The sequence below is a fragment of the Elephas maximus genome, chromosome 24 (genome assembly GCF_024166365.1).
Source record: "Elephas maximus indicus isolate mEleMax1 chromosome 24, mEleMax1 primary haplotype, whole genome shotgun sequence".
NCBI classification, from domain to species: Eukaryota; Metazoa; Chordata; class Mammalia; order Proboscidea; family Elephantidae; genus Elephas; species Elephas maximus.
Window position 1 is genome coordinate 45,536,128 of NC_064842.1, and position 27,527 is coordinate 45,563,654.

The 27,527-nt window shown below is 44.8% G+C and overlaps 1 protein-coding gene across 1 annotated transcript; it reads right to left on the reverse strand.

Annotated features, from left to right (window-relative positions):
• Positions 1 to 15,071: 15,071 nt before the first annotated feature.
• GLUL (glutamate-ammonia ligase) lies at positions 15,072 to 25,842 on the reverse strand. The gene is made up of 7 exons (XM_049868253.1): positions 25,637 to 25,842; positions 22,615 to 22,793; positions 20,458 to 20,619; positions 18,627 to 18,773; positions 18,252 to 18,379; positions 17,843 to 18,042; positions 15,072 to 17,004 (listed from the first exon to the last, which is right to left on the reverse strand). Exons 2-7 carry the CDS (start codon positions 22,778 to 22,780, stop codon positions 16,686 to 16,688), a joined length of 1,122 nt encoding a protein of 373 aa, XP_049724210.1. The 5' UTR covers positions 22,781 to 22,793; positions 25,637 to 25,842; the 3' UTR covers positions 15,072 to 16,685.
• Between the last annotated feature and the right edge of the window lie 1,685 nt (positions 25,843 to 27,527).

A 27,527-nucleotide genomic window follows, 5' to 3' on the forward strand; every position in this document is an offset into this window, starting at 1 on the left:
GCAAGACAAGAAAAATTCTACTTACTACTTTATAAATGTTATCTCGTTAACCCTAACAACAACCTCATAATTCTATATTATTTCTATTCTGTTGTTGTTGTTAGGTGCCATCAGGTTGGCTCCAACTTGTATTGACCCCATGTGTAACAGAACAAAATGTTGTCTTGTCTTGCCTCATCCTCATAATCACTGCTATGTTTGAGGTCACTGTGTCAATCCATCTCACTGAAGGTCTTCCCATTCTATTAATGAGAAAACTAAGGCACATAAATGGAAAGTAAAGTGCCAATTTCATATAAACCAAAAAACTAAACCCGTTGCTGTCAAGTCAATTCAGAACTGCCCCATAGGGTTTCCAAGGAGAGGCTGGTGGATTTGAACTGCTGACCTTCTGATTAGCAGTCGAGCTCTTAATCACTGAGCCACCAGGGCTTCCAATTTCACATAGTAGGTAAGAAATGAGATCAAAAATTAACCCGGGCCTTTCATCTGGCTCCAAATCCTACTCTTCCTAGTATATCATATTGAAACAAGAATTATAAGGAGACAGAGAGTAAACAGAAAAATAAATAGATTAACATGATAATAACAACTATAATAATTGTTATGAAAGATATCCTAAGGTTGATGTGATCAAAAATAGCAGAGGACAGAGTTGAGAGTTTAGATAGTGCTATTAGGGAAGGCTTCTCTGAGACCTTTGAGAATCAGACAACTCTTCCTGCAACTTGGGGAAGATCTTTTTCCCACTGAAGAAACAACAAATTCAAAGGCCACCATCTTATTGGGTTCACAGAACAGAAAGTGGGGCAGTGAGACCACACACAGTGAGTAGACACTCTGATGTGAGATGAAGTGGAGAGAGAGAAAGGAACCAGATCAACTCGCGGCCCAAGAGACAACAGAATGGAGTTTGAATGCCATTTCAAAAGCAACAGGAAGCCATTAAAATATTTTAGAAGAGATGTGACATGATCTGACTTGGACTTTTTAAAGATTACTCTGGTAGGTATAGGAAAATATATTGATCAGAACTTAGGGTTAAAAGAAAAAGACCACTTGGGAGGCTGAAGTAGAACTACAGGTAAGAGATGATGGTAACTTGGACTAGGAATGTGATGGTAAAAATGGATTAAAAAAATGGAAAGGTTTAAAATACATTTTGTAAATAAAACCAATAGTATCTCACTGATGGGCCAGATGGGGAGAAACTATGTCATGAATGAAGAGCAGGAATCATGGTTAATTGCCAGATTTGGGGCAACAATGGATGGTGTCAGAAAATGGGAAGAGTCTTGGAAAAGGACCCCTGAAATATATTTTTGTACATTTTTAAGTTTTAGGTTCCTATTAGATATCCATGGAAGAAATTGGGGCATGTAGACTGGGTGAGATTGCCTGAAAAGAGATGTACGTAAGGAAGGGGAGGGCATTGACATGCCGTGGGGTTGGCGATCAATTTCACAAAACAATATGTGTATTAATTGTTTAACGAGAAACTAATTCGTTCTGTAAACCTTCCCTTAAAGTACAATTAAAAAAAAAAAAGGTATAAAAAATAAATTATTGAATGGGAAACTAATTTGCTCTGGAAACTTTCACCTAAAGCACAACAAATTTTTCCAAAAAAAAAAGAAGAGGGTCTAAGACAGAGCTCTGGAATCTCTCCAAAACTTAGAGATTGGAGCCATTCAAAGGAGGAGGAGGGGCCAATAACTCAAAGAATTTGAAAAGAAAAGGGCAGGTGAAGTGTGGGAAGTGAGGAGGGACCAAAAACTCAGGAAGATTCCTGGGAAGCCAAGAGCTCTATACTCTTATATTCAACTGGACCTGAAGGAAAGCCTTGTCGTGGAGGTGTGGTTAAGGCAATGAGATGGATAGAATGTTCACAGGGTAAGTTCGAACGTACAGGGATCAGAAGGATCCCTGGTGGTGCAGTGGTTAAGCACTCGGCTGTTAACCAAAAGGTTGGTGTTCGAACCCATCAGTGGAAGAAAGATGTGACAGCCTGCTTCTGTAAAGATTTACAGCCTGGGAAATCCTTTTGGGGCAGTTCTACTCTTTCCTATAGAGTGGCTATGAGTCAGAATTGACTTGGTGACAGTGGGTTTGGTTTTTGGTAAATATGGATCACAAACCAGGAGTTTCAGAGAGCAGAGTTGAAGGGTTAGATGGGGGGCAAGGGAGGAACAGACCAGAGCAGTGTGTGTATGAAAGCACCATGTTAAAGGCTAAGATTTGAGACTGTGGCTGGATTGAGGAAAATAGAGTTGGGGGCTAGGTGTAATCAGCTCAGAGCATGATCCAAAATAGTCCCAACGCCTGAGGAAGGAGCTTAGGCTGTGTAGTGACAAGCTTGCTCCTGCACCATGGGTACTATGATTCCCCCTATACAAGTATGGGAAATTAGTCTTGATGAGTCTGTGTAAACTGATGTCAGTTGGAAAGTGAACCCTTGGGTCTAAAATCAGGGCTTTTCCCAGTGCTCTGAAACTGATAGGCGTTTCCTAAACTTAACTAAAAAGAATCATTTGGGATTTTTTAAAAAATGCATACTCCCTCTGTCCTTGTCCTGGAGATTGTTATTCAGTTAAGTCTGGAATGAGGTCATTGATTCTGAAAGTTTAAAATTTGCTTTATACTGCAGTTGGGGGCAGAAATCTTTGGTTTGGGTACGTAGTTTGGAACATTAGAGAATTGTCTTTTATATGGTCGTGATGTTTGAGGAGAAGATGGAGGAAAAGTGAAAGATTATTTCCTGCTTAGCCTGTGCCTTTCCTCCAATTAAAAACTAGTATACCAACGAGTTCTTTTCCTTTTGAAAAACAGAACTTAAGTGGTCAAGGAATAAAGTTAAGTGTTACACTAGCTGCATAACATTCACCATTTCCAGATTGAGAAAGCATTTTCCTGAAGGACCTCACTTAGTCACAGTGTTTCTTTACCTGAAGCTCTTCTCTTTTTACCTGCCTTTTAGGGATGTCCTGAAGATGCAATAGGTTTGAAAGCTCCTTGCAACTGGAGCAATAAGCAACATTGTGGTACACAGGGAAAGGACTGAAATTGTTGAGGATTTCATTTTACTTGGATCCACAATCAACACCCATGGAAGGAGCAGTCAAATCAAAAGATGCATGGCATTGGGCAAATCTGCTGCAAAAGACCTCTTTAAAGTGTTGAAAAGCAAAGATGTCACCTTGAAGACTAAGTTGCTCCTGACCCATGGCATGGTGTTTTCAAGCGCCTCCTATGCATGTGAAAGTTGGACGATGAATAATGAAAATCAAGGAAGAATTGACACCTTTCAATTGTGGTATTGGAGAAGAATATTGAATATACCATGGACTGCCAAAAGAACGAACAAATCTGTCTTGGAAGAAGTACAACCAGGATGCTCCTTAAAAGCAAGGATGATGAGACTACGTCTCCCATACTTTGGATATGTTGTCAGGAGGGATCAGTCCCTGGAGAAGGGACTTGGTAAAGTCATGCTTGGTAAAGTAGAGGGTCAGTGAAAAAGAGGAAGACCCTCAATGAGATGGATTGACACAGTGGCTGCAACAATGGGCTTAAGTATAATGATAATTGCGAGGATGGCACAGGACCTGGCAGTGTTTTGTTTTGTTGTACATAGGGTCATTGTGAGTTTGAACCAACTCGATGCTATCTAACAACAAACAACAACAGAACATGTTATCAGGAGGGACCAGTCCCTGGAGAAAAACATCATGCTTGGTAAAGTAGAACCAAACCAAAACCAAATCCAGTGCCTTCAAGTCGATTCCTACTCATAGCCACCCTATAGGACAGAGTAGAACTGCCCCCATAGAGTTTCCAAGGAGAGCCTGGGGGATTCGAACTGCCAACCCTTTGGTTAGCAGCCGTAGCACTTAATCACTATGCCACCAGGGTTTCCTTGGTAAAGTAGAGGGTCAGCAAAAAAGAGGAAGACTCTGAACAAGATGAATTGACACAGTGGCTGCAACAAAAGGGCTCAAGCATAACAATTATGAAGATGGCACAGGACTAGGCAGTGTTTTGTTCTGTTGTACATAAGGTCAATATGAGTCAGAACCAATGCGGTGACACCTAACGGCAACTGTACTTATATGTGAGAACCACGGTAGAAAATTCCTAGCTGTTTGTTTTACTCTTTCTTCTGTCTGTTTACTTTAGTCTCTGTTGCAGCTTTTTCGGAATACAGTAGTCATCGTTGTTACACTTAAGCCTTTTCAGTTCACAAAGGAAAGTTAAATGGATATGACATATTCTTTATAGGAACTTCCCCTCCAAAAGCATAAAGTTGCTTCCCTCAGTGTTAAATTAAAAATATAAATGGTGAGTTTCTATTTTATAATGGAGAAACTGAGGCACTGAGAAGCCAAACAACTTCGTAGGGGTATAAATATGCCCTTTTTGAGACATGAAGGCAAAGAATCACTGAACTGTGTTCACTGATAACACAGTTTCTAAAATAAAATTGTGACTTCTCTCAAAAAGTTAAAGCAAAAGGAAAGAGATCTGTTACCCTTGTAATTAAAATTGACACATGTTGGTGTCACATTGTACAAGCTACAAAGCACTTCCACATTTATTATCTCCTCACAACACTATATGGCCATTTTAAAGATGAGAAAGCTGACTGAATCCTAGGAAACTGGAGCTAGACTGCCTGAGTTCAGATTCCGGCTCTACTTCTTACTAGCTGTGTGGCCATTGGCAAGTCACTTAACTTTTCTGTGCCTGTTTTCTTCTTTCTAAAATGGGGATAACTATAATATCCACCTCGTAGGCTTGTTGCAAGGAGCCCTCGTGGCACGATGGTTAAGTGATCAGCTGCTAACTGAAAGGTTGGTGGTTCGAACCTACCCAGTTGCTCGGAGGGAGAAAGACCTGGTGATCTTGCCATAAAAGATTATCACCTAGAAAACCCTTTGAGGCATTTCTACTCTGTCACATAGGGTCGCTGAGTCAGATCCAGCTAGACAGCACAAAACAACAGTGCAGAGGCCTGGGGGCTTAAGCAACCCCATAATCTCCATCAAAATCCCCACCTAGACACTCCAAATAGATTTACAAATAAAAACAACTCTCTGATAAATCTTTTAGCTCCCGTGACAACCAAAGTTCTGTCCTGCATCCCTCCCTTAAAAAATGGAGTTGTAATAGACAATAGATAAGTGGTAACTTCGATGAAGGGTAAGACAGTATACAATACTGGGGAAGTCAGCACAGAGATAGATTTAAAGGAAAAAAAAAAAAATGGAGTTATCACTGCCCCCATTCTCCCAGTCTAGCAAGAAATTCTACCTCAGTTATTACTACAATCCCTACCCTTGCCTAACCTGGAAATAAATTCAGGAGACTTACCTGGTGCTCAGCGAACAAGTGCAGGGCAGCAAGTGGCTGCTGCCAGTGACTTACAGCAGGCAGCCCAGGGCAGGTGGCTAGCTCATTTTTCCCATCCAGTCTCTTCAAGTGAACCCTGCAGTCCTTCTCCTAGGAAGTCCTGTCACATCCCCAGGCTCCCCCCAAAATGCCAAGCCCTTCCACTCTTGGGCATTCTATCTTTCAAGGCTTCTCAGAGATTCCCTTGCTTGTCACCCCTCAACCCCCTCCCCGCAACGAAGATACAAAGAATTTGGGCTTTCAGTAAGGATTACTGGAGAGGTTGTCTTTCAGCAGCTTCAGATTTCCACCCAGCAACCCCACCTTCTCTTGAAGCAAAAAAAAAAAAAAAATTCAAGCAAACAAAAAATCCTGGCTAACTGATTGTCAAGGGGGTGGGGTCCGCTGAGGGCAGGGGAGGAGAGAAATACCTGCTGATAGAGCATAGAACCAGCCTTAGTTACTTCAGCAGAAATGTCGGGAATGTGAGTGTAGTCAGGAGACTGTACACTGGGTGAATGTTGTCCTAATTTAAGATATGAATTTTGGTAATGAGACCAGAAAGCTTTTTAATACCTGAAATTTTTTTCAGAGACATCATTAGAGCAAATTACCAGGTGGTAATCACTTAGAAACTTAGAAACAGAAGTTGAGATCATGATGAACAAATAGACTAAGAAAAAAGTCGTGACAACCTGGCCAGATTTCTTTTCTCCTTCTTCTTCTCTTTTTTTTGTTTAAGTTTTTGTTTTTGATAGTGTGAATAGACTAGTAGATAAGGACAATTTTTTTCTTTTATTGTGCTTTAATTGAAAGCTTACAAATCAACTCAGTCTCTCATACAAAAACTTATATACACCTTGCTATGTACTCCTAGTTGCTCTCCCCCTAATAAGACAGCACACTCCTCTCCACCCTGTATTCCCAGTGTCCATTCAACCAGCTTCTGTCCGCGTCTGGCTTCTCATCTCACCTCCATACAGGAGCTGCCCACCTAGACTCATGTGTCTACTCGAGCCAAGAAGCTCATTCCACACCAGTTTTTTTTTTTTTGGATATGATATGTGTCGATTCCATGAAGACATTTGACAAAGTCTGTTATGAACAAGCTGAAAAAATGTCATTGGGATATAGGAAAGTCACCTGGTGGAATAAGTGTTGATTGAGGGGTTTTGCAGCAGAACATTCTATTTCCTTCTGCTCCTTTCAGCGTTTTACCATTTGCTTGATTGATGAATGGATAGCAATGCACAGTTAGATCACCCACCAGTGACTCAAAGGAGAAACAAGATAAATTCAAAAAGATCTCAGTGACGTGGAAAAGTCAACTATTGAAGTTAACGCTGAAATGTAATGAGGATAAGCTTTGCATCCTTCATGGGGCCCAGCAAATCAAGAGCACAAGTGTGTGTTAGGTTGAAGAGCAATTTATCCCTTCCCTGGAGAATTTTAATAGCCTTCAAAGCAACAGGTGTGATAAGTCTTTCAAAAAGTCAGTGGCATTTTTGTTATGTTAATTAGAAGTTTGGTGTCTAGAAGAAGGGAGTAACAGACTCTTACCCTGAAATCACACCCATTAGACTAGTTCTAGACAACTGACCTTTTACAACAGGATGGACAATCTAGAGTTTATCTAGAGGAATGAGAACATGTTGGTGAAGGATCTAGAAGTCATAAAACCCCAAAAAACCAACCAAACCCAGTGCCGTCGAGTCGATTCCGACTTACAGCGCATGAGTCTAGAAGTCATAATGTAAGAGAAATAATCTGCAAAAAGACAACTCAGTGGAGACAAGGTCCTGCCTTCAAATATCTCAAGGACTGTCCCGTGGAAGAAGGGTGAGATACGGTGTGGGTAGTTTCAGAAGCAGAATGAGAAGACTCTGAACACACCAAAAATATATTATTTTATCTATGTCTTTATTTATTTGTTTATTTAATTTATTTATTAATTCATACATGCATGCATTCATTCTTTTTTAACCAGATTGTCAAAGGGAATAACTCAAAATAAGGTTAAGGATGACTGCCCTAAGAAGACTTCTACGTCCGACATTCTAGGATTCTGGTGAGAAAAGAAGATTCTTTAGAAGCTTAGGACGTAAAATAGTGGGCTGTACTCTTCTGAAATTTAGAAGAGGAAAAGGGCCTCAAGTCTTCAGGCCCCTTTTGGGCTTCCCCGCTCACCACCCCTCTGGCTCATGTAGTCAACACGCAATTGTGATGGAGGTTGGTGAATGGCAACAATGTCATGCATGTTTGTTTTCTATTAACAACACCAAACACATGCGAGCTTGTTTTCTACCAAGAACATCCAGTGCTACACCATGCCAGACTGCTGCTGCCTCCAACTGGGAAACCAGTGGCCCCAGCGTGATGCCTGCAAGCTGCAGACACTCAGCTGGCTCCTCCCCAGGGTGGGAACAGAAGGAGGCCCAGGTAAAATGAGGGGAGAATAACTTTTCCAGTATCATATCACTACGATCAAGAGCATCTGAACAGGCAGTAGAAATTAAATGTCTCTCTCTCCCCATGCTCACCTCCATTTTTTTCTCTTCTCCTTTCTCCTTCTCGCTTTTTGCTCTATCTCCAAGCAGTCCTTCTTTCCTTATTCTCTCTCCATTTCTTTGATTGTTCTCCTCGCCCTTCCCCTTGTCTTCTGTCATGACCTCTAAGTTGGCTCAGCAACAACGTTCAAGATGTTGGTTACATAATATGGTTTATGAAAGCAAAATAACCCTGCTGCCTGCCATGCCAAGCTGAGCGAAACCCAGAGTAAAAACAAAACATCCGGTGCTTGGCGCTTCTGGGCTTTCTTGGACAATTTGTAAGGAGGACCAGCAGAAGGTATCCACGTTTCAAGTGGAGCAGACATCTGAATCTCTCCTGAGACTAACCCAGCCAGATCTTGGGAGTTTGCAATCTGCTTGAAGGCAAAGAAGGAGCATGCCAGAGACAAGGATGGGGTGGTACGGTGATAAAGAGAGATTCGATGATGAAATAACGTGAAGACTAGGACAAGAAGTATCTGTCTTTCTACCCTTTATCACTGGCCCTGGAGTTCTCAGTCAGCGTCTCTGCTAAAGACTTTGTACACTCCCCATTAGTTTCAGGGGCCCTGGTTGTACAACAGTTAAACACTTGCTATTAACCGAAAGGTTAGCTGTTCAAATCCACACAGCAGCTTTGTGGAAGCAAAGACCTGGCAATCTGCTTCAGTAAAGATTAGAGCCAAGAAAACCCTATGAGGCAGTTCTACTCTGTTGCCTTGGGTAGCTATGTTTCGGAAGTCAGCTGGACAGCACCCAACAACACATTAGTTTAATAGGCCCTAGAAGTGTTTCTACAGCCTTCAGTATGGGTTGTACCTCAACATGAAGAAAATGAAAATCCTCACAAACAGACCAGTAAGCAATATTATGATAAATGGAGAACACATTAAAGTCTTCAAGAATTTCCTTTTACTTAGATCCACAATCAATGTCCACAAAGCAGGAGTCAAGAAATCAAAGGACGAATTGCATTGCACAAGTCTGGTGCAAAAGACTTCTTTAAAGTGTTAAAAAGCAAAGGTGTCACTTCAAGGACTAAGGTGCACAAGACCCAAGTCATATTTTCAGCCACCTCATATGCATGTGAAAGCTGGACGGCGAATAAGAAAAACCAAAGAAGAATTGATATCTTAGAAGTATGGTGTTGGCAAAGGACAAATCTGTCTTGGAAGAAGTACAGCCAGAATGCTTCTTAGAAGAGAGGATGGCGAGATTTCATCTCACGTACTTTGGACATGTCTTCAGAAGGGACCAGTGTCTAGAGAAATACATCATGCTTGGTAAAGTAGAGGGTCAGTGAACTAGGAAGACCTTTGACAAGATAGATTGACACAGTGGCTGCAACAATGGGCTTAAACATAGCAATGACCTGGGCAGGGGTTCCTTCTGTTGTACATAGGGTTGCCATGACCCAACCGCACCTAACAACAACAGAAGTGTTTCTTGGTATTTCAATAGTTGTGTAGACAAAAGGGCAGGGCCGTCCCAATATTTTTAAGCTCCCAGAAGTGACTTATGGTAACCTTATCACCATAAGTGACAAGGGTATTTCCATGGCCCTCAGATCCTGGTCATTCAAACAGAAATATTAATCGGGCCTCCTTAGGGTCCCTCCTGGGAATGCTGTAGCAAGAACAAAGAAGTCTTTGGGGGTTTCTGGGTTTGTATTCTTTCTGCTGAGGGTTTGCCATTCTTTCCAAGCATCAGAAAAAGTCTGACCCATAAAGCCACTTTCTAGGATTGGAGACAGTTCAGCCTCAGGTAAGGAGAGAATCAATTGCATTGTGTTTATATGTCTTCTCCAAACGTTCCCATGAATATCAAGGGCATCTCTGATGGGAAGGAGATATCTCACAGAGAAGTGAGCTGACTTGGGCTTGGAGTGGAGCTAGCATGGGCGAACAGTTTGGAGCTGATTTGGAAGACCTATAGAAGTCCAGTCCTGGGAATCCATTTTATATGGGTAATAAACACTTTGGTGCTTTTTGTCATTGTATACATTGCCTCCTTCTTCTTGCCTGTTCCCAGAGGAATCACCTGGCATTGGGAAGGAGAAGCGGAAAGAAGTACCAACATTACCTCTCACTCCCCAATTAAGTACAGAGATTAAGCTGGAAACCCTTAATCTTACACCCTGACAAACAGGAGAACATAGTTCAGACCAGGAATCAAAGGAAGGAAACTGGAAACCTTAAATAAAAGACAAAATCTCCCTTTCAGGATAACACTTTTAACCTGTCTCAGGGCTGTGCTGCCCATTGTGGTGAATTTAAAAATATGCCCACATATTTTCTGATTCTCTTTCTCTCAAGAGGTGGAGCTTAATTCCCTTCCTTCTAAGACCAAACTGAATTGAGTGGCTCACTTCCAATCAGTACAGGGATGTCATGATTAGGTTACTAAATACAAATATGGCTTCCCTCTTGGGTTTACTCTCTCTCTTTCTTTTTCTCCCTCTCTTTCTCATTCTCTCTCGGGTCACTCACTCTGGGGAAAGCCATGTCATGGCCAGCCGTATGGAGAGACCCACATGGCAAGGAGCTAAACCCTCCAGTCACCTGTCATATGACTGGGCTTGGGAATGGCTCTTGCAACCCTGGTCAAGTCATCATAGACTATAGACCTGGCAGGCTGCTTGACTGCAACCTCCTAAGACATTCTGAGGTAGAACCAACCAGATAAATCACTCTTGCATAGTGACCCTTAGAAACTGTATGAGATCCTAATTTGTTGCTTTAAGCTGCTATGTTTTGGGGTAATTTGTTATGCAGCAATAGATAATACACTCACAATGCTTTCGAATGATATATAACCCTCAGGGATGAAGAACACTGGGCTGAGCTGCCTAAGGAAGGTTGTTATCCAGTACCTGATGAGCTTTAGCGCTCCTACACATGAGGTCGGGTATCACTGAAACTGGAGTGCTCCAATGGAAAGAAATAGTTCCAACACGGATGAAGGAGCCTTTGGCTGCTAACTGAAAGGTCGGCAGTTCGCACCCATCAGTGGCTCCGTGGAAGAAAAGACCTGGTGATTTGCTTCCTTAAAGATTACAGCTTCAGAAACCCTATAGGACAGTTTTACTCTGTCCTATAGGGTCGCCATGGGCCAGAATCGACTTGATGGCAACGGGGTTTGGTAACCTGGATAAGATAGGTTAAATAATTTTATGGTTAAACATTCCTACTACTAGTTGTACTAAAATGTTGCCTGATAATACTCCGCCCCAAAAGAAAATGCTGTGTTAAGACTTAATTTGTTCATTTCAGACTTCTCCAACAAATCTGACTTTCTGAATGCAACTGTGAACCTTAACGGCAAATAAGTAATCGTAAGTTGGAAGAGCATTCTCACCCTCCAAAACAGCAAACTCAACCCAGAACTGCTTCATTTCAATGTTGGGAGTGGTGGTTCACAGCACAGAATTTTAAATCTGGGAGGAATTGAGGGGTCATCCATAGCTTATCTGACAGGCTGATTCTGTAAGGACAGCATCAATTTCTATAGACGTGAATCATTTAATGCCACAGATAGACTAAGCATGTTCCCGACTATCCCCTCCCAAGGGAAGGGAGGAAATTTAGACTCAGCTGCTCCTAGGACATAGCAATTTGGACGATTAGCCCTAGAGACCCTGTGTTTGCAATCAGGAGGAAGAAGGTACTTCTGGACCAGGTAATGTGTGAATAACAGAGGGAGTAGAGTATCTCATATACACACGACCAACACCTAAGATTAAGGCTTATGAGTAAACTGCTCCCCGGACTCCTGTGTTCTATCCACTTCCTTTTGCCAATGATACCTTTCCCTGACAATATAACAAACATTTATTGAAGGCTTACTTGGCTAAGTGCCTTAAGTGGCCTAGGAATAGATGTGTTTATATAAAAATATTAATGGGTTGGCATTTCTAGGCAGACCTAGGAGACCTGATGAGAGATTGGGCAGAAGGGAATCCCAGTACGTTCATTCTAATGTCCTCTCTTGTAAAGGAAGCTCTAGGGAAGTGGATTATCCTAGAGTATTCTCATTAAACTTACCTCGTGATTGGAACACAAACTTTTTCTTCCTAAAAACAAGTGTTCACTTCTTCAACAAAAAATCCTGTCTCCTTCTCTCCCCCAGTGCTTTGCTGTATTTCATTACATAGCTTTATATTTGAGTAAAGTTGCCAAAACAGCTCATAAGACCTTTTGAGGATAAGCTCTTATGCACAGCAGTAGGCACAGAAGTCCCATACTGTTTGGTGATATCAATGACATTCTTTTGGCTGGAAGAGAGGGAGGGCACAGAGAAAAGAAAGACAAGAATTTCCGTTCAGTTGATCCCCTCATTCATATATTTGCACTATTAAGGTAAATTTACGAAATGGTACCTCTTGACCCACGTTTTATTAATTTTTTAGAAGATCTTGAATCCCTCTCCCATTTCATGTCAGCAGAGCATTATAATTCTCACAAGGGGGGAGTTATTCTGAACCTTTACTGAAAGGCAAATGCAGAAAGGCTTCAAGGCAGAGTTTAGATTTAGTGAATGTGTGCCTACTGGAGTTAAGTCAACAGACCCGCTGACTACACCATATGGTGGAGTTGAGTACGCAAGCACAAGTGGCGATCCCAAGGCAAAGGGTCTATGTAAGACACCAGTGTTGTGTATCTGATGTGTACATATATGCATATGCCCAAATATGGCATGTCTATATTGTGCTTGGGAAACCCTGCTGGCGTAGTGGTTAAGAGCCACGGCTGCTAACCAACAGGCAGTTCGAATCTACCAGGCGCTCCTTGGAAACCCTATGCAGCAGTTCTACTCTGTCGTATAGGGTCGCTATGGATCGGAATCGGCTCGAAGGCCAACGGGTTATATTATGCATGTGCATATGTGTATACAAAGCAACATGAGGCTCTTGGCAGGCTGACTCCAGCAAGAATTAACCAAGCAGGCAGTCATCCCCCTTTCCATGGAACTGTCTTCCCACTAAGTTTTTAGTGGTGCCGTAACACTTGTAGTTAGAAATAAGCAACGTTTGATTAACTTTAAGCTCAGTAAAACAACTTTGGTTAGGGCCGTGGTCAGGGCTAAAGCACAGTGAACCAACCAAGGTCTCATTCGTTTGACACCATTCAGTAGAGGTGCAAGTTTAAACCCCATAAAACTGATACCTAAGAATTATTCAATCAAGAAGTATTCAGGCAGCACGCCAAGCCTGGGGATATAGTGATGAGCAAGAAAGGCCCAACAGGACCCCTATCTCCATGAAGTGTACCATCAAAAAGCCATGCTCAGGGTACATCGGCTTTCTCTGGGACAGCAAGTTTCCACGCTTTGCCCTGTATCGGCATAAACGCTAAGCAATAGCTGCAATTAAAGAGGGAAGCCTTGGGGGAGATATTTTAGAGTCCAACACAGTGTTCAAGAGCTTGTTTTCTGCTCCAGTGTACCATTCTACCTAGCAGCACAGGTCTGGCTTTTTAAATGGCCCTATCAGTGCTCATCTAAGGAACTCCTTGGATTCTTCCATTAGCTCCATGACACCCCTCTATTAGCTTATACCCTCATTTAACTCTTCTCCAGTAACTTGCAAGGTGAAATTAGGAACTTGTGTTGTTTAAAATGGAGAAGTCCTTTTGTGGATACTGCTTCTGTCTCTTTAAGGCTGGAGGCTTGGCTTTCATTTTGTTTAACCTGTCACTGATAAAAGTTATCATGTAACCCGGAGTCTGTTAAATGAGCTATAAAAAACACCTTAGAAATACAAGGGGATTGCACTGTGACCTGTAGGTCAAAGCTAATTCTAGATGAGAGGGTAGAGATGGAAATATGCTGGTTGTTTCCAAGTAAATTCTGATCATGTTAATTTAGGACTCCTTTCCATGTCATCTTTGTAGGGGAGTTAGAATGAACAAAAAAGTGCTATTGACTCTTCACACTGTGCACAATATACCCCACCAAGAACCTGTAGGGGTGACTAAGTGAGAGAAGCCAACTACAGCTGGGGAGATAGAAACAGAGTTTCGATTGAAATGAGAGCAATCACATAATTCATCATCAAAACCAGGAAAATACTGAAAGACGGCAATCTTAATAACTATGATGGAGCCACAGGTGTAAACTGGGATTGTCCCCCGCACACCAATATATACGACTTACTTTGGGAAATTAAATCATGTGAGCCAATTCTCCCAGGAAAAACCACTGATAGCTGGGATTAGATAAGACTACAGCAAAATGTACACTTGCCCTAAGAAAACTCTGTGGTGGCTAAGAACTGCTGTAACAGGTCCCAGCCACCTCCAAACTGATAAGAGCACATATTTTTTAAAAACAAATAATCACTTATCGCCCACAGTATCTGGCATCTTAGGTTATTATGTATTGGAAGGAAAACTGCTTTTTGGTACAGGCATGTGCACAGCATCATGGGAGCAGAGGGAGCACCTATCCAGCCTTGAGAAATAAACTCTAGTTCTAGGAGAAATAGGCCAGGACCAGGTAGAACTTCCAGGTAAGGGGGCCAAGAGCAAGGACACAAAGGTGTCAACTTTTCGGGGAATCACAAGCACATTGCTGGTCTGGAACAAGGAAAAAGGATACCTAAAGACAAGCCTGGGAAGGTAGGACATGCCCAGGACAGCCAGGCTCTATGGTGTTTAATGATGGTAGCAACGTGGTCAATATTTGCTATCTAGATGAATCACTGGCAGCTGGGTGGAGGATGAAATTGAGATGAGTAGGGATAGTAAGAACTATTAATAACACAAAATTAAGCTGCTGTAAAACTAAGCCAGAGGGGCATTCAAAACACTATGCTATTGCCTTGTAGGTCAAAACTAAGCTCTGGAGCATGAGTGGAGGAGCAGGGTTTGTACCCTACTACAAAAATCTAGGGCCAGGTAGGACATGCCAGGATTGTGTAATCCAATGCTCTTTTGATGGGAAGAAAACGAAAATGAAATTACACAGAGCCAAAGTTAAGTACAGGAAAGGGCTCATTGGCAACATGATTCAAGAAAGATTTTCTAAAACTTCCAAGTGCAGACAAACTTGAGTCTATTTTGCCTCTTAAAAAAAAAAATCTCTTTTGGGTAGGAAAGAAAAGAAACAGCAAATAGAGATTTAAAAGAACCACAAAGAATCAAGTCAGAAGAAATCTTATAAATGTTACGTTGATTTATAAGAGCTGCTCAGAGCAGTTACACAGTTTGTTTACAACGAGAAGGCATCTAACTCTGAACATCTGTACACGGCAATTACAAGTCGTCATGGCAAGAGAGAAACACAGCCTACCCGCTGCGGCCAACACAAAAATAACCCGAGAACAGTAGGAAAAATGTTAGGATTAAGTTAGGGTGTGTTTTTTTATTATAAAAGAAAAAAAAAACAACTTCAGAAATCTTAACAAAGGAAAGGAGTATCTCGTACTCAGAAGACACCTGAATACAAAATTACAAGTGTTTGATTTCCATCCTGCCCCCTCCTCAAAGATCAGAGATGACAAGACAGTTGAAGCAAACAAGCAATTCTGTAAAACTGAAAGACTTAGAAACTCTACAAATAATTAAAATCTAAACTTGTTTTGCTTTTTAAAAAAATTTTAATATATCAAAAGGCCTGCTTTAGTGACATGCTGCTTCCACCGGAAAAGAACCCCAAGACCCCCTTGTCGGTAACATGCTTAAGTTGACCAGCCAACTCGTACTTCTAAACCCGTGTGTGCGTGTACAAGTACATGCGTGTCTTATAAACTTTATAAACCAAAGCCATGGGGGGCTCAGGTTGACTGCTGCTAGTTAACCTGCTTCCACCTGCTAACTGACCAGTTTCTATTCCTTCAGAAGGGTGGGTACAGAGAAAGCCTCAAGTGGTAGTTAGGGAATTAACAGCCCCAAATAGTCAACTTTCCAAGCATTGCCTCCCCCATCCCTCCTCAAAAGGAGACCCTTACTTCTAACCAGACTACTTATATCGAATCTGCTTCCTGGTGACTCCTCTCTTTCAGAAAAACACATGTATCTGCACACCCGTATATATAATTTCTTTTTGTTTTTACATTTAAATATAAAAATACTATTCTGCTTTGTGTTATAAATGGAGGACCAAGCAATAAGAGCGAGCTTTTTCTTTTCTTAAGGTAGGGATTTATCCAGTTTACTCTGAGTTTAGTCTTCAGGCCAGGGCCTTTAGCCCAAAGCAAGGACCAGAGGCATTGTCCATCCTGGTCCCTCCTCTCCGTCTCTCTGAATTCCCACTTTTAATGTAAAGTTGGTTATGCTCTTTTTAAGAAATGTAATTTCCCACCAAAAGAAGGAAATCCTAACCTAACTACAGAATAAGTCAGGCCCTTCCCCCTTCAGCTACCTCAAAAAAAGTCCTCCCCTCCTCCTTTCACAAACACATATGCTCTCTGTCTGGATAGCTCTGCCTACTGGACAAACAAACACACCTGATTAAATGGAAGCAGTGGTTATGTTTCCCCACCCCCCTCCCCACTAATGCACTATTCCTCAGTCTTCGAGAAAGCTTCAGTGATAGGGGAAAAAAGGTGGATGGGTATGAAGAGATTAAGAACTTGACCCCTCTAACCTGGCCCCAAAAAAGCAAGAGTTATTAAGTGGGCATGAGGAATACAAAAGACCTTGATATTCTGCCCTTTGAGTTACAGCTAGTAGGAACAAGTGGGAGAGGGGAGAAGTGGGAGTGGGATGAAGAACTGGGAGGGGTTTGATGGCTGGAGGTCTAGTCCACTTAGTTTTTATACTGGAAGGGCTCATCGCCGGTCTCGTTGAGAAGACACGTGCGGATGAGGGCTTCTGTCACCGAGAAGGGGTCACAGTTGGCAGAGGGGCGGCGGTCTTCAAAGTAACCCTTCTTCTCCTGGCCGACAGTCCGGGGAATGCGGATGCTGGCGCCACGGTTGGCCACACCGGCAGAAAAGTCGTTGATGTTGGAGGTTTCGTGGAATCCAGTCAAGCGCCGGGCATTGTCCAGGCCCCCTTTGGGATCGTAAGCGCGGATGTGGTACTGGTGCCGCTTACTTAGTTTCTCGATAGACTCTTCGATGTACCTAAAGGAACAGAAAAGATGTCTCTGACCTCATCACCAGGAAACCTGCCCTTCAAGTGCAGAGGACAGGTGTGGGCCAAAGAAATGAGGTGACCAGGATGCCCCATTTATCAAAAACAGTGTTTCCCAGTTCACTGGGCTCCGAAATATGGTCTCAGTAGAACAAAAGCAAGGAGGCTTTGTGACACGATGGTTGAGTGCTTGGCTGCTGATGAAAAGGTTGGTGGTTCAGATACACTCAGCGGTTCCACAAAAGAAAGACCTGGCAATCTGTTCCCATAAAGATTATGACCTCGGAAACCCTATGGTACAGTTCTGTCGAATGGAGTTGCTATGAGTTGGAATCAACTTGACACCACGCAACAACGGCAACAGAACAAATGTTCCAGAAGGGCTGATTTTGCCTATTACCTGTGTCCCAGTGCTCAGGGCAATACCTGACATGTAGCAGACAGGTAATACTTGCCGAAAACACCCCAGTGACTTGGCAAGGCTTTCTCCCCCTCCATGAGCATGTTTATCCTCAAGTCTGTACTGTTACTAATTTAGTTCTTCTAAGATTTTCAAATGCATGAATCTGTTTGTCAACTTTCCCCTACCATTACCCTCAATTCTATTTATAGGATATTACTTGATACTTTTCAAATGGGAACATAATAGGATTAGAAAATTTTTCAAGCGAAGTGCCAAGAGCTAAGGTACATTCAAACTGAGAAGCCCAGCATACTCATCCCTAATACGTGTATTCTCGTAAAGGAGCTTAGCTGAAATCGATACTCCCTTCCCAAGCTCTCAGCCGCCTGAGAGTAAAGATGGCCCCAGCAGGAGAAGGCACTTACTTCAAACCATTCTCTTCTCGCATGGCCTTGGTGCTAAAGTTGGTATGGCAGCCTGCACCATTCCAGTTTCCAGGGATAGGCTTAGGATCAAAGGTTGCTATCACTCCAAAGTCCTCACATACACGATGCAGGATGAAACGGGCCACCCAGAGATGATCCCCCATGTCAATTCCTTCACAGGGTCCTATCTGGAACTCCCACTAGAAAGAACAAAATGGTTTGCCTTTAAAATAAAGCCAACTGTTAACCCCAACTCAGAAATTCCTAAACCTGCTTTCTTCCCACCTCTGCCCTAACCCAATCATCCGGGCTAGTTGAGTGGTGTGTCAGCAGCCCTTGTGGGCAAAGTCCCACTGGCCTACCCTGAAGTCTTCAGAGGTGGGAAAAGCGATGGATTACAGCCATTTACCTGGGCAGGCATGACCTCGGCATTCGTCCCCCCAATCTTGATGCCGGCATACAAGCAGGCCCGGTAGTGAGCTTCCACAATATCCCTGCCGTAGGCTCTGTCTGCTCCCACGCCACAGTAATATGGACCTGCAGAGGCACCAAGACAGGGTGTTCAGAAAGGCGCCTCCCCTCAATCCTTGCACACAGCACCAGTGTCTGGATTTGGGTAACATGAGGGCTGTGTCTCTTTACGGGATTATTTCAGCGAGTTTTAGGGATACTCCCACAGCTTTTGAGTCAGAAAGAGCTACTCCCATATCTGGAAAGTGGGGCTTTCTTTGCCAGTTAAGCACTTGGGGAGGAGCAGGTTCACCTCTCACCTGGGGGGACTTACCTTGGGGCCCAGGGAAGCCGTTGGAAGGCCAACCAAAGGGGTGCCCATCTGTTCCCATGAGGGTGTATTCCTGCTCCATTCCAAACCAGGGGTGATGGTTGCTCACCATGTCCATTATTCGTTTACAGGTGTGCCTTAAATTGGTCTCTAGAATAAAAGCATCAACATGCCATTAGGGGTGTTCAGACCATATGCTGAGCCCCAGTGCTGATGGGAAAACGGTCCTCAGATTCTAGGCAGCTGAGATATTCATTGTAAGCTGAGCTGACCTAGGATAAACTTTTCTGTGTCCTGCACCTCAGGAAGCAGGAGAATGAGAGAAGCTGTAACTGTACCTTTATAGTGGGACTCCAGCAAAGACTCTGGTTATAATTAAACTCAGTTACAACTAAGTCACATGGGAGTGGACCCAGAACAGAATTTTCACCTTATCTGTATGTTGGCTGCCTCTCAAGTACCAAATGCCAAGCTCTTAAATCCTCTATTCACAAGACAGCTGCTGCTAGTTGACAGTCTTCTTCCTCGTTTCACAGGGATTTTAGCACCAAATCAACAAGTTTTTGAGAGAATCATTTGTCCATTATGAGGGCTTATATTCCAGGTGAGAAGATTAAGTGCTGAGTTATTCAGTATTGGCCAGTGCAGAAAAAAACGGGACAAGCCCAGCTGAATGCAATTTCCAAGCCAGAAGGGAACTTTAAAATAATAAGACTTAGTGCTGACTGCTTAACTATGTCCCAGGAACTTTCATATTTAAAAAACTTTAAGACCTTTACAGAAGCCCTGGTGGCACAATGGTTAAGCGCTTGGCTGCTAACTGGAAGGTGGGCAGTTTGAAGCTACCAGCCACTCCATGAGAGGAATGGCTTAGCAATCTGCTTCTTTAATGATTACAGCCTACAAAACCATATGGGGCAGTTGTATTCTGTCACATAATAGGGTCAACTATGAGTCGTAATCAACTTGATGGTACACAAGACCTTTATATTTATAAAAAACAACTCAGAGTGAGTATAACCACCCTACAAGGTAGGTATAAACTGTCTCCATTTTTATAGATGAGAAAAACTGAAGTGCAGAGATACTAGGTAACTTGCCCAGGAACAGGGCCACCAGCAGGGCCAGGAAACCCCAGGCTCTCTTGGCTTCAGAGCTTTGCCCTTTACAACATGATACTGCCTCTCAAAACAAAGGAAATGAAGGTCCAGAGTCACGCTAAGTGACCTGCCAAAGTCTCACTGGCGGATAGTAGCAAGAGATGTCATAGAAGTCAGGCTTAGCTAGGTTTAAAGAGAGGACTAGCAGAGAATCGGGAGAAGTGGGCATGCCAAACAGTCTACATGGGACCAACAGGAACCCAAAAGCCCAGTTACAGCAAACCTCATGACAAACCCATGCTACTGGTGAGTCAATATTTTCATATTATAGTCAGTGCACAGTTAAGAGAAACAAAACAAACAAGGTGTCAGGAGTGAAACGGCAACCAACATCTAACATACAACTGTTCGTCATAAATCAACTGCACATATTTACTCATTTATTTTTATTTTCCTCATTTGAAAATCAGGGAAATGGTGGTACAGGGGTTAAATACTTTGCCCTAGTTCACAGCCAGTAAGTGGTAGAACCAGGGCTGAAACCCACGAACACTGACTCCAGAACCCATGTTCTTAAAATCTAAGCTTTATACTACAGGTAGGCAGGAGGCCTGTGTCACTGGGGACTCTCCCAGAAAACACATTTAAAAGAATTCATGCCATTTTATGCAGTTAATACCCTTCACAGCAGCCACAGATTAGGGTGGGGGCATCCACACCCATCCTAAACACACCTGCAGGCTTTCGGTTGTACTTATAGACTTCACAGAACACGAGCTTGTTGGGGTCCTTGCGGAAAGGGTCCCGAAACATGGCAGCAGGGATGAGATACATGTCACTGTTGGACCCTTCAGACTGGAAAGTACTGGAGCCATCAAAATTCCACTCGGGCAACTCTGGGGTAAAGAGAGAAAAGGGGAATTAAGTTAAAAATGCATAGGAGTCTTCTTAGCAAGACTATAGCCCCACTCTCCTTTCCATCTCTAAATCTCTCTTCCCTGAAAGGTCAGCGATGTCTAAATGCCACTGTCATCAACAACAAACCCTCACGTCTGTCTGCATTTAGTTCTACAATCCTTCCTAACCAAGTTCCGAGTAAGATGACTGTATCACTTCCTTAAAAAACTAAAATGATGCTTCATCTCTAAATAATACTGGACACCAGAGAAACAAATTCCAGTATTCTTATATCACCAGTGAGTCAGCAATCACTTGAAATATCGTGACAGCGGAGTCTCCGATTCTCTCACTAGGCCATCTGTGTTATTTCTTTCTGCAATTCATTTCTCCACTGTGTCTATGGACTGTTCTAGCTTAAGCTGTGTCCTTATTTTATATGCAGAAAACAGAGGACTAGAGAAATGCCCTCTTCAAGGATACTTTCTCATCACTTATCCATCTACCACAAGCAAGTTAGTCTATGCAGATGTACTTTCCCCAGTTACCATGCACTCTCCTCCATGCCTTTCCAATACCTGCCATATAGCAAACACATGCTTTGTTATGCATCTGATATAACTCATTCATTCATTCATTCAAATGTGAACATTATCACAAATATGTTATTCTCAAGTTAGCAGATGACAGTTTTTCTGGCCCCTTTCTAGGAGGAGGAAACCCTGGTGGTTTAGTGGTTAAGAGCTATGGCTGCTAACCAAAAGGTTGGCAGTTCGAATCCACCAGGCGTTCCTTGGAAACCCTGTGGGTCAGTTCTACTCTGCCCTTTAGGGTCACTATGAGCCAGAATCGACTCGATGGCAATGGGTTTGGTTTTTGGTTTCTAGGAGGGGGGCAGGGATACAGCTTGTTCTAGACTAAAAAATGAAATCCTGAGACTATGTTGGCATCTCCTGTCTAGAGGGGACATGGGAGGGTAGAGAGGGTGCAACAACGGTCACGAAAGGAGAGACTGGAAGGAGGGAGCGGGCTAACTCATTAGGGGGAAAGTAAGTGGGAGTATGTAGTAAGGTGCATATAAGTTTCTATGTGAGAGACTGACTTGATTTGTAAACTTTCACTTAAAGCACAATAAAAATTATTAAAAATGAAATCCACAAACTATTAATGTATTCAGTGGCTAACCAAAAAGCTGGAGGTTCGACTCCACCCAGAGGCACTTTTTGGAAGAAAGGCCTGGTGATCTACCTCTGAAAAATCAGCTATTAAAAATCCCATGAAGCACAATTCTGACACACACAGGGTTACATGAGTGGGAATCGGCAGCAGCTAGTTTAGTGGGACAAGCAAAAGCCTTTCAGAATTTCCAAAAATGGCACCAACTGAAAACAAAAGACTAACTAATCTTATTTAGAAACCACTTTAAGGCATTTGCTTGTATCTAAAACCCCGGTGATGAGTTTCAAACAAAGTCCGTAAGCTACAGGGCATACCCAGATTAGAGCGGCCGTGTTTCAGCTGGCCTCCTGGGGGTGCCGGTAGTGCTGTGCTAGCTGCCTTCAAGTCAGCTCTGATTCGCAGCGACCCCGTATGTGCAGAACTGAACTGCTCCATAGGACTTCCAAGGCTGTGATCTCTCGGAAGCAGGCTGCCGGCCCTGTCTTCTGAGGCATCTCTGGATGGGTTCAAACTGCCAACCTTTCAGCTAGTACTTGAGCGCTTAGATGGTCCAGTCAACAGACTCTCTGGTCCCACACTCCACAAACCAGAGCTCTTACTTTTTTGCTCGATATACTGGCTTACATGCAAGATTCCATTTAAATAAGGTTCCAGTGTTGCTATGCTTCGAGGCAGTGTAAGAGCTTAATAAACGTTGATTGAATGAAGTCAGAAAAGACTGCTTTGGAAAAACTTAACCGTCTTGGTTTAAGGTGGCTACGCTACCAGGACGCTGCTCCTACACAGAATGCGCCCTACCCTGCCCAAGCTCTCACCTTCTACACACTTGGGCTCACTGTCCAGGGTACGGGTCTTGCAGCGTAGTCCTTCTCCAGTGCCATCGATCCAGATATACATGGCTTGCACTTTCTCGCCCTGAGGCAGAGCCATGTATACCTGCTTGATGCCTTTGTTCAAGTGGGAACTTGCTGAGGTGGCCATGGTGGAAGGTGTTCTGGAGAGAAAAGACAGCAATGTTCAGAGCGCAGAACACCAACTGCAAACCGAATCCTTGCGGTGGTTCAAGAGAGACAGTTAAATCAAAGGAAAACACTACCCTCAAGAAGTCAGGGTGAGAGTGGCGGCCACTGCCTTTGAAGTCACATACCCATAGGTGTATTTATCCAATGTGCTTTCTGGGGTATTAAAGTTTTATATCAGATAAAACTCTCTTTATAAGGCTATAAAATCTGAGTACCACCTTTTGAAGAGATTAAAGCAGATACTTACTGGAGAAAAGACCAAGCCATTGGTGGTAACCCTTGACCCCTCTCTGCATCCTTGGGCTCAGAAGTTGAAGTTCTGCAGCTTCTTCAAATCCAAGGCTTCCCTCCCCAAGCTAGAATCTAGACTTGTGAGGACTAACCCCTATCCCTCAGTGTAGCTGAGGTAGAATTGTTTAGAAAGCTTCTTATATTATGAAACTAGGGGCAAAAACAAGAAACTATTAAGGTTCAGAAATGTTTTAAAAGTTGTTCTCTTCTCCCAATAAAAGTAAAATCCAGACACAGAAAGACTTGGCTGCTATGGTTTCTGGCTGAATCTTCCCTTTGCCTTTCATTCTAGCTGTGTTCTTAATAAAAACCCCTTTCTGGAGATTCTCCCTCCCTTTGAAGGGTAGGGGGCAGACCCAACCATTTAGATTTAAGGATGAAAAACCAGGCTACCCAGAAGATTTAGAAGGCTGAGGCTTCCTACAAAAATGAAATAAAAGGATGACAGTTATTACAATCACCAAGATGTAAAAACAGCTACCAATCCAATTCGGATTCCAAGGTGAACACTACCACAGTTTCCATTGGTCTGATGCAAAGTTGTCGGTCACTTCAGAACATGGGCTCATTCATATTTAAGTTTGAGAATGACAATATTCTTGAGATCCCACTAGACAACTTCTCAAATAGGAATTCCCATTTCTAAACCAAAAAACTCTGGGATTTCAAAAGCTCTGAGGCACACTAGCCACCACTACAAAACTTCTGAAAAGAACAAAAACCAGAAAGAAGAGGCCACAAAACAAGAGGAAACGTTTTCTCCTCCCTCCCCCACCAAAGGCCCAGGGTGGCTGGAAAGGGAACACATTGTTCTTTCTCTTGCAATGACTTGGGTAACTTTCTGAAGTACAGTGGCAAAGTTTCTATGGGCAACGGTCCATGTTTGCCCAGCTGAAAACATAACTGCTTCTTCCAACAGCCTCATCCTTCTCCCTTGGGGAAAAGAACCTCCTTTGCCTATTCCATCTATAAGACTTGGTCTGTCAAATCACGTCGCTCCCCCATCCCTGCCTGAATGACCAGCAGGAACGATCCTGATCCTTTCTGTTTCCAAGAAAAGCTTTCCACTCTCAGCTTTCCTCCCCAACCCGTTTGTTTCACCTCCAAAATCCAGCCACATTTTCTCTTAAGTCTAGGTGAAGCGTCTCCTGCCCTCTCTGGTGATCAGAAGCGGAGGCCAGCAGCCTAGTCTACTTTAGCAACTGGTGCCTTCACGGTGCCAAGTTTTACGTGGGGGAAAAAATGGGACTCTGAAGCTTTTAGCTGTTTCTGCAGCTGCCACCGGCTCCGGAGTCCTCTCTCTCTGCCCTCTCACTCACCCCAGCCAATGGAGGTCAGTAATATTTCCGGGGGCTCCCTCTATTTTAGCCCTCCTCTTTTTTGATTTCTGTTCACGCTCCTCCTTGATCTCCGGCTCTCGCTGGTCCAGACACCGGATCTTTTTGGGAGAGGGGGACGGAGACGGAGATGCAGACCGAGAGCCCTCGGGTCGGGGGATGCTGGAATACTGAGGCTGGTGGGTTAAGGCCTTAATCTTGAATCGCGATTTCTCTCCGGACTTCACCGAATAGGCGACGAACCCAAAGCAGTTGGAGGGCGACCCCGAGGACCGCGACTCTGTGTCGTCCGCATCGTACTTTGTGGCTTTGCGGCTAGGGGAGCGGCCCCGCTTCCTGCCCCCGGGGGAGTTGGAATCCACTTTTAGACGAGCCCCTACGCCCTGAAATGTCACGAACGTCGGCGCCCCGCCCCCCCGGGTCTGGATCTCAGGGCCTCACCAAGGGGGCCATTCTCCTCTGAGGGCAGAGGCTGGGGGAAGCGGGGCGGCGACAGGAGGGATGAACGGAGGGAGGGGCGGTGCGCGGCTGCCGCCTCGGCCCGGCCTCTCCGTTAGCCGCACCCGCCGGGTAACGCCGCGGTGCCGGGCTCCCCATTGTTCGGTCATAAGTGGAAGGCCCAGAATTTTCCCCGGTCTCCGGGGCGGGAAGCAGCCACGCAAACAAAACACTCATGGTTATTCCCTTCAACGTTGGCGTCTACAAGATAATCAACACCACCACGACCTCCAAAACCCGCCACCACGCGGAGGAAGAGAGCGAGGCGCCCGCGCCTACCAGGAGCCCCGGCGTGCGCTCCCGCAGCGGAACACAGCCTCTCCCTCCACAACCTAAACACCCCGAGCCCAGGGCTCCGCCCAGGCGAGGGGCTCCACGGCTCTGCCCGCCGAGGCCTCCAGGGCCTGCCTGTGGGCCACTGCAGCAGAAGGAAGATCAAAACAACCCCCCCCAACCCTTCTCAAAACCCTGATAAGGGCGCGCCCCACAAACGGCAGCCCAGGTCCGCCCGGAATTACCGACGGCGGAAGCACGCGCGCGTCTTCGACACCCCCGGGGGGCCGAAAGCAGAGGAGGGGGCTGGAGGCAGGGAAGGGGCCAAAGAGAAAAGGCCGCGGGGCCGCGGCGGGGAGGAGGCCGGGGAAAAGGCACGCTTGCTTTCCGCGCCCCGAGGGCAGCCAGGCGCTTACCTGGGCGGCGAGCCGGCTGGAGGGAGAGTAGGCCGCGAGAGCGAGGTGAGGAGAGGAGGCCAGGTAGACAGGTCAGACGCTCGACTCTGCTCCCATCCTCGGCTCTGAAGGGTGGCCCGGAGCCGGACACCCTTTATCGTCGGCCAGGGGCCGCCCCCGGCGCCCTGATTGGCTTCCAGCGGCCGGGAGCCCGGGCTGATCAGCTGATGTGCGCCCGGGCACAGCGGCCATTGGGCGAGGAGCGGTGCGGGCGCGCCGCCGGGTGGGGGAGCGCGAGCCGGGAAAGAAAGAGAAAGGGACGTGGGGGAGGGGGAGGGTTTGGGGAGGAGGGGAGGGTTTGGGGAGGAGGGGAGGGTTTGGGGAGGAGGGGAGGGTTTGGGGAGGAGGGGAGGGTTTGGGGAGGAGGGGAGGGTTTGGGGAGGAGGGGAGGGTTTGGGGAGGAGGGGAGGGTTTGGGGAGGAGGGGAGGGAAGAAGGGCTGGCCGGCTGGCTGCGCGCGGAGGGCGCTGGTTCCCGCCGAGGAAGGACCCTTCCTGCAGCAGGCTTGAGCAAAACAACCCCGGGCCGCCGCGCCCAGCCCAGAGCACCGACCTGGGTCTGGCCCTGCAGCCCCCCAGCCCCGAGTTCCAAGCCTCCTAGAAAACCTCCCCGGGCAGCCGCCGCTGCTGCCTTCGGGTTGAATAGTTTTGTTTTTTTGCAAGGAGAATTTCATCTTTTACGAGGTCATACCGCGGACTCCAGAGGTGGAAATTCTGAACCACGGAAACATATTGGCTTTTGGTGTTAGTGACCAGCCCCCCGCCCCACCGGCCCGCTCGTGGTTGTTTGCGTCGGAGTGCGGGGCTCGAGAAGGCTCCAGAGGGGGTTGCTGATGGGAGGCCCGGGATTCCAGCGTCCACGAAGAGCCCTCTCCCCAGTTCTCTCAGGGGTTTTGGGGAAGTGGACAGAACTCTGCTATTTCACATGTTTAATCATCTTGCGGTGTTTATATAATTCCATTGAGAAGATTTCGGCGGGCGGTAGAAACAGTCAGGAGACCTGTCTGAGAAGGTCTCTGTCAGTCCTTAATCGAGTTACTCAGCCTCCTTGGGCCCGTTTCTTCATATGCAAAACAAAGCAGTTTGAAGGGACCTTTAGGGCTGCTGGCCAGATTTGAAATTGTGCTTTTATGCAAACTGTTCCCCAAGAGCAGATGAAAGTGAGGTGTTCTCATGGCCCCGCGGTAGCCCAGGGTTCCTCAAAAGTTTAGAATTCCTTAAATTCTCCCTGTTTTTGCTTTGCAAGTAACTTAGGCCTTCTTTTAAATCTATAAAATGGGAATAATTGGCTTTTGCTCCTCTCAGCCTTGCGGTGATGGTTGAGAAAACATGTGAGTGCAGCCTTGAAAATGGATGCTTGTCAACAGATGCACAGTAATCCTATTTTTAAAATACTGTTCTTGCTACCAGTCCTGTTACTTGGCCGTTCTATTTTTATTGCCCAAAGTCTACCTGATGATTAAAAAATAATAATAAAAACCAAACCCGTTGCCGTCAAGTCGATTGCAACTCATAGTGACCCTATAGGACAGAGTAGACATGCCCCATAGAGCTTCCAAGGAGTGCCTGGCAGATCTGAACTGCTGACCCTTGGGCTAGTAGCCATAGCACTTAACCACCAGGCCACCAGGGTTTCTAACCTTTATTGCATCTTTTGCGAGCTCAGTCAGAATCGACTGGATGGCACTGGGTTTGGTTTTTTGGTTTGTTGCAAGCTCCAGCCTTTAAGACTTTGCAATTTTTCTGTTTGAAGGCCAAGAGTCCGTGCTCCCAGTACCTTCGGGAGAGGAAGGAAAGAAGTTTCTTCTGGTTATTTTTTGTACCACAAATATGGAAAAGAAATATTGCCTGTAA

Bases quoted from the DNA above. Each gene is read 5' to 3' on its own strand.
- GLUL (XM_049868253.1), bottom strand. From the start codon at position 22,780: ATGGCCACCTCAGCAAGTTCCCACTTGAACAAAGGCATCAAGCAGGTA. The intron at 18,043-18,251 runs GTAAATGGCTGT...TGTTCTTTCTAG, and splicing joins CCGAGGTCATGCCTGCCCAG to TGGGAGTTCCAGATAGGACC. The intron at 17,005-17,842 runs GTAAGTGCCTTC...CTGTTCCTTTAG, and splicing joins CGAGAAGAGAATGGTTTGAA to GTACATCGAAGAGTCTATCG.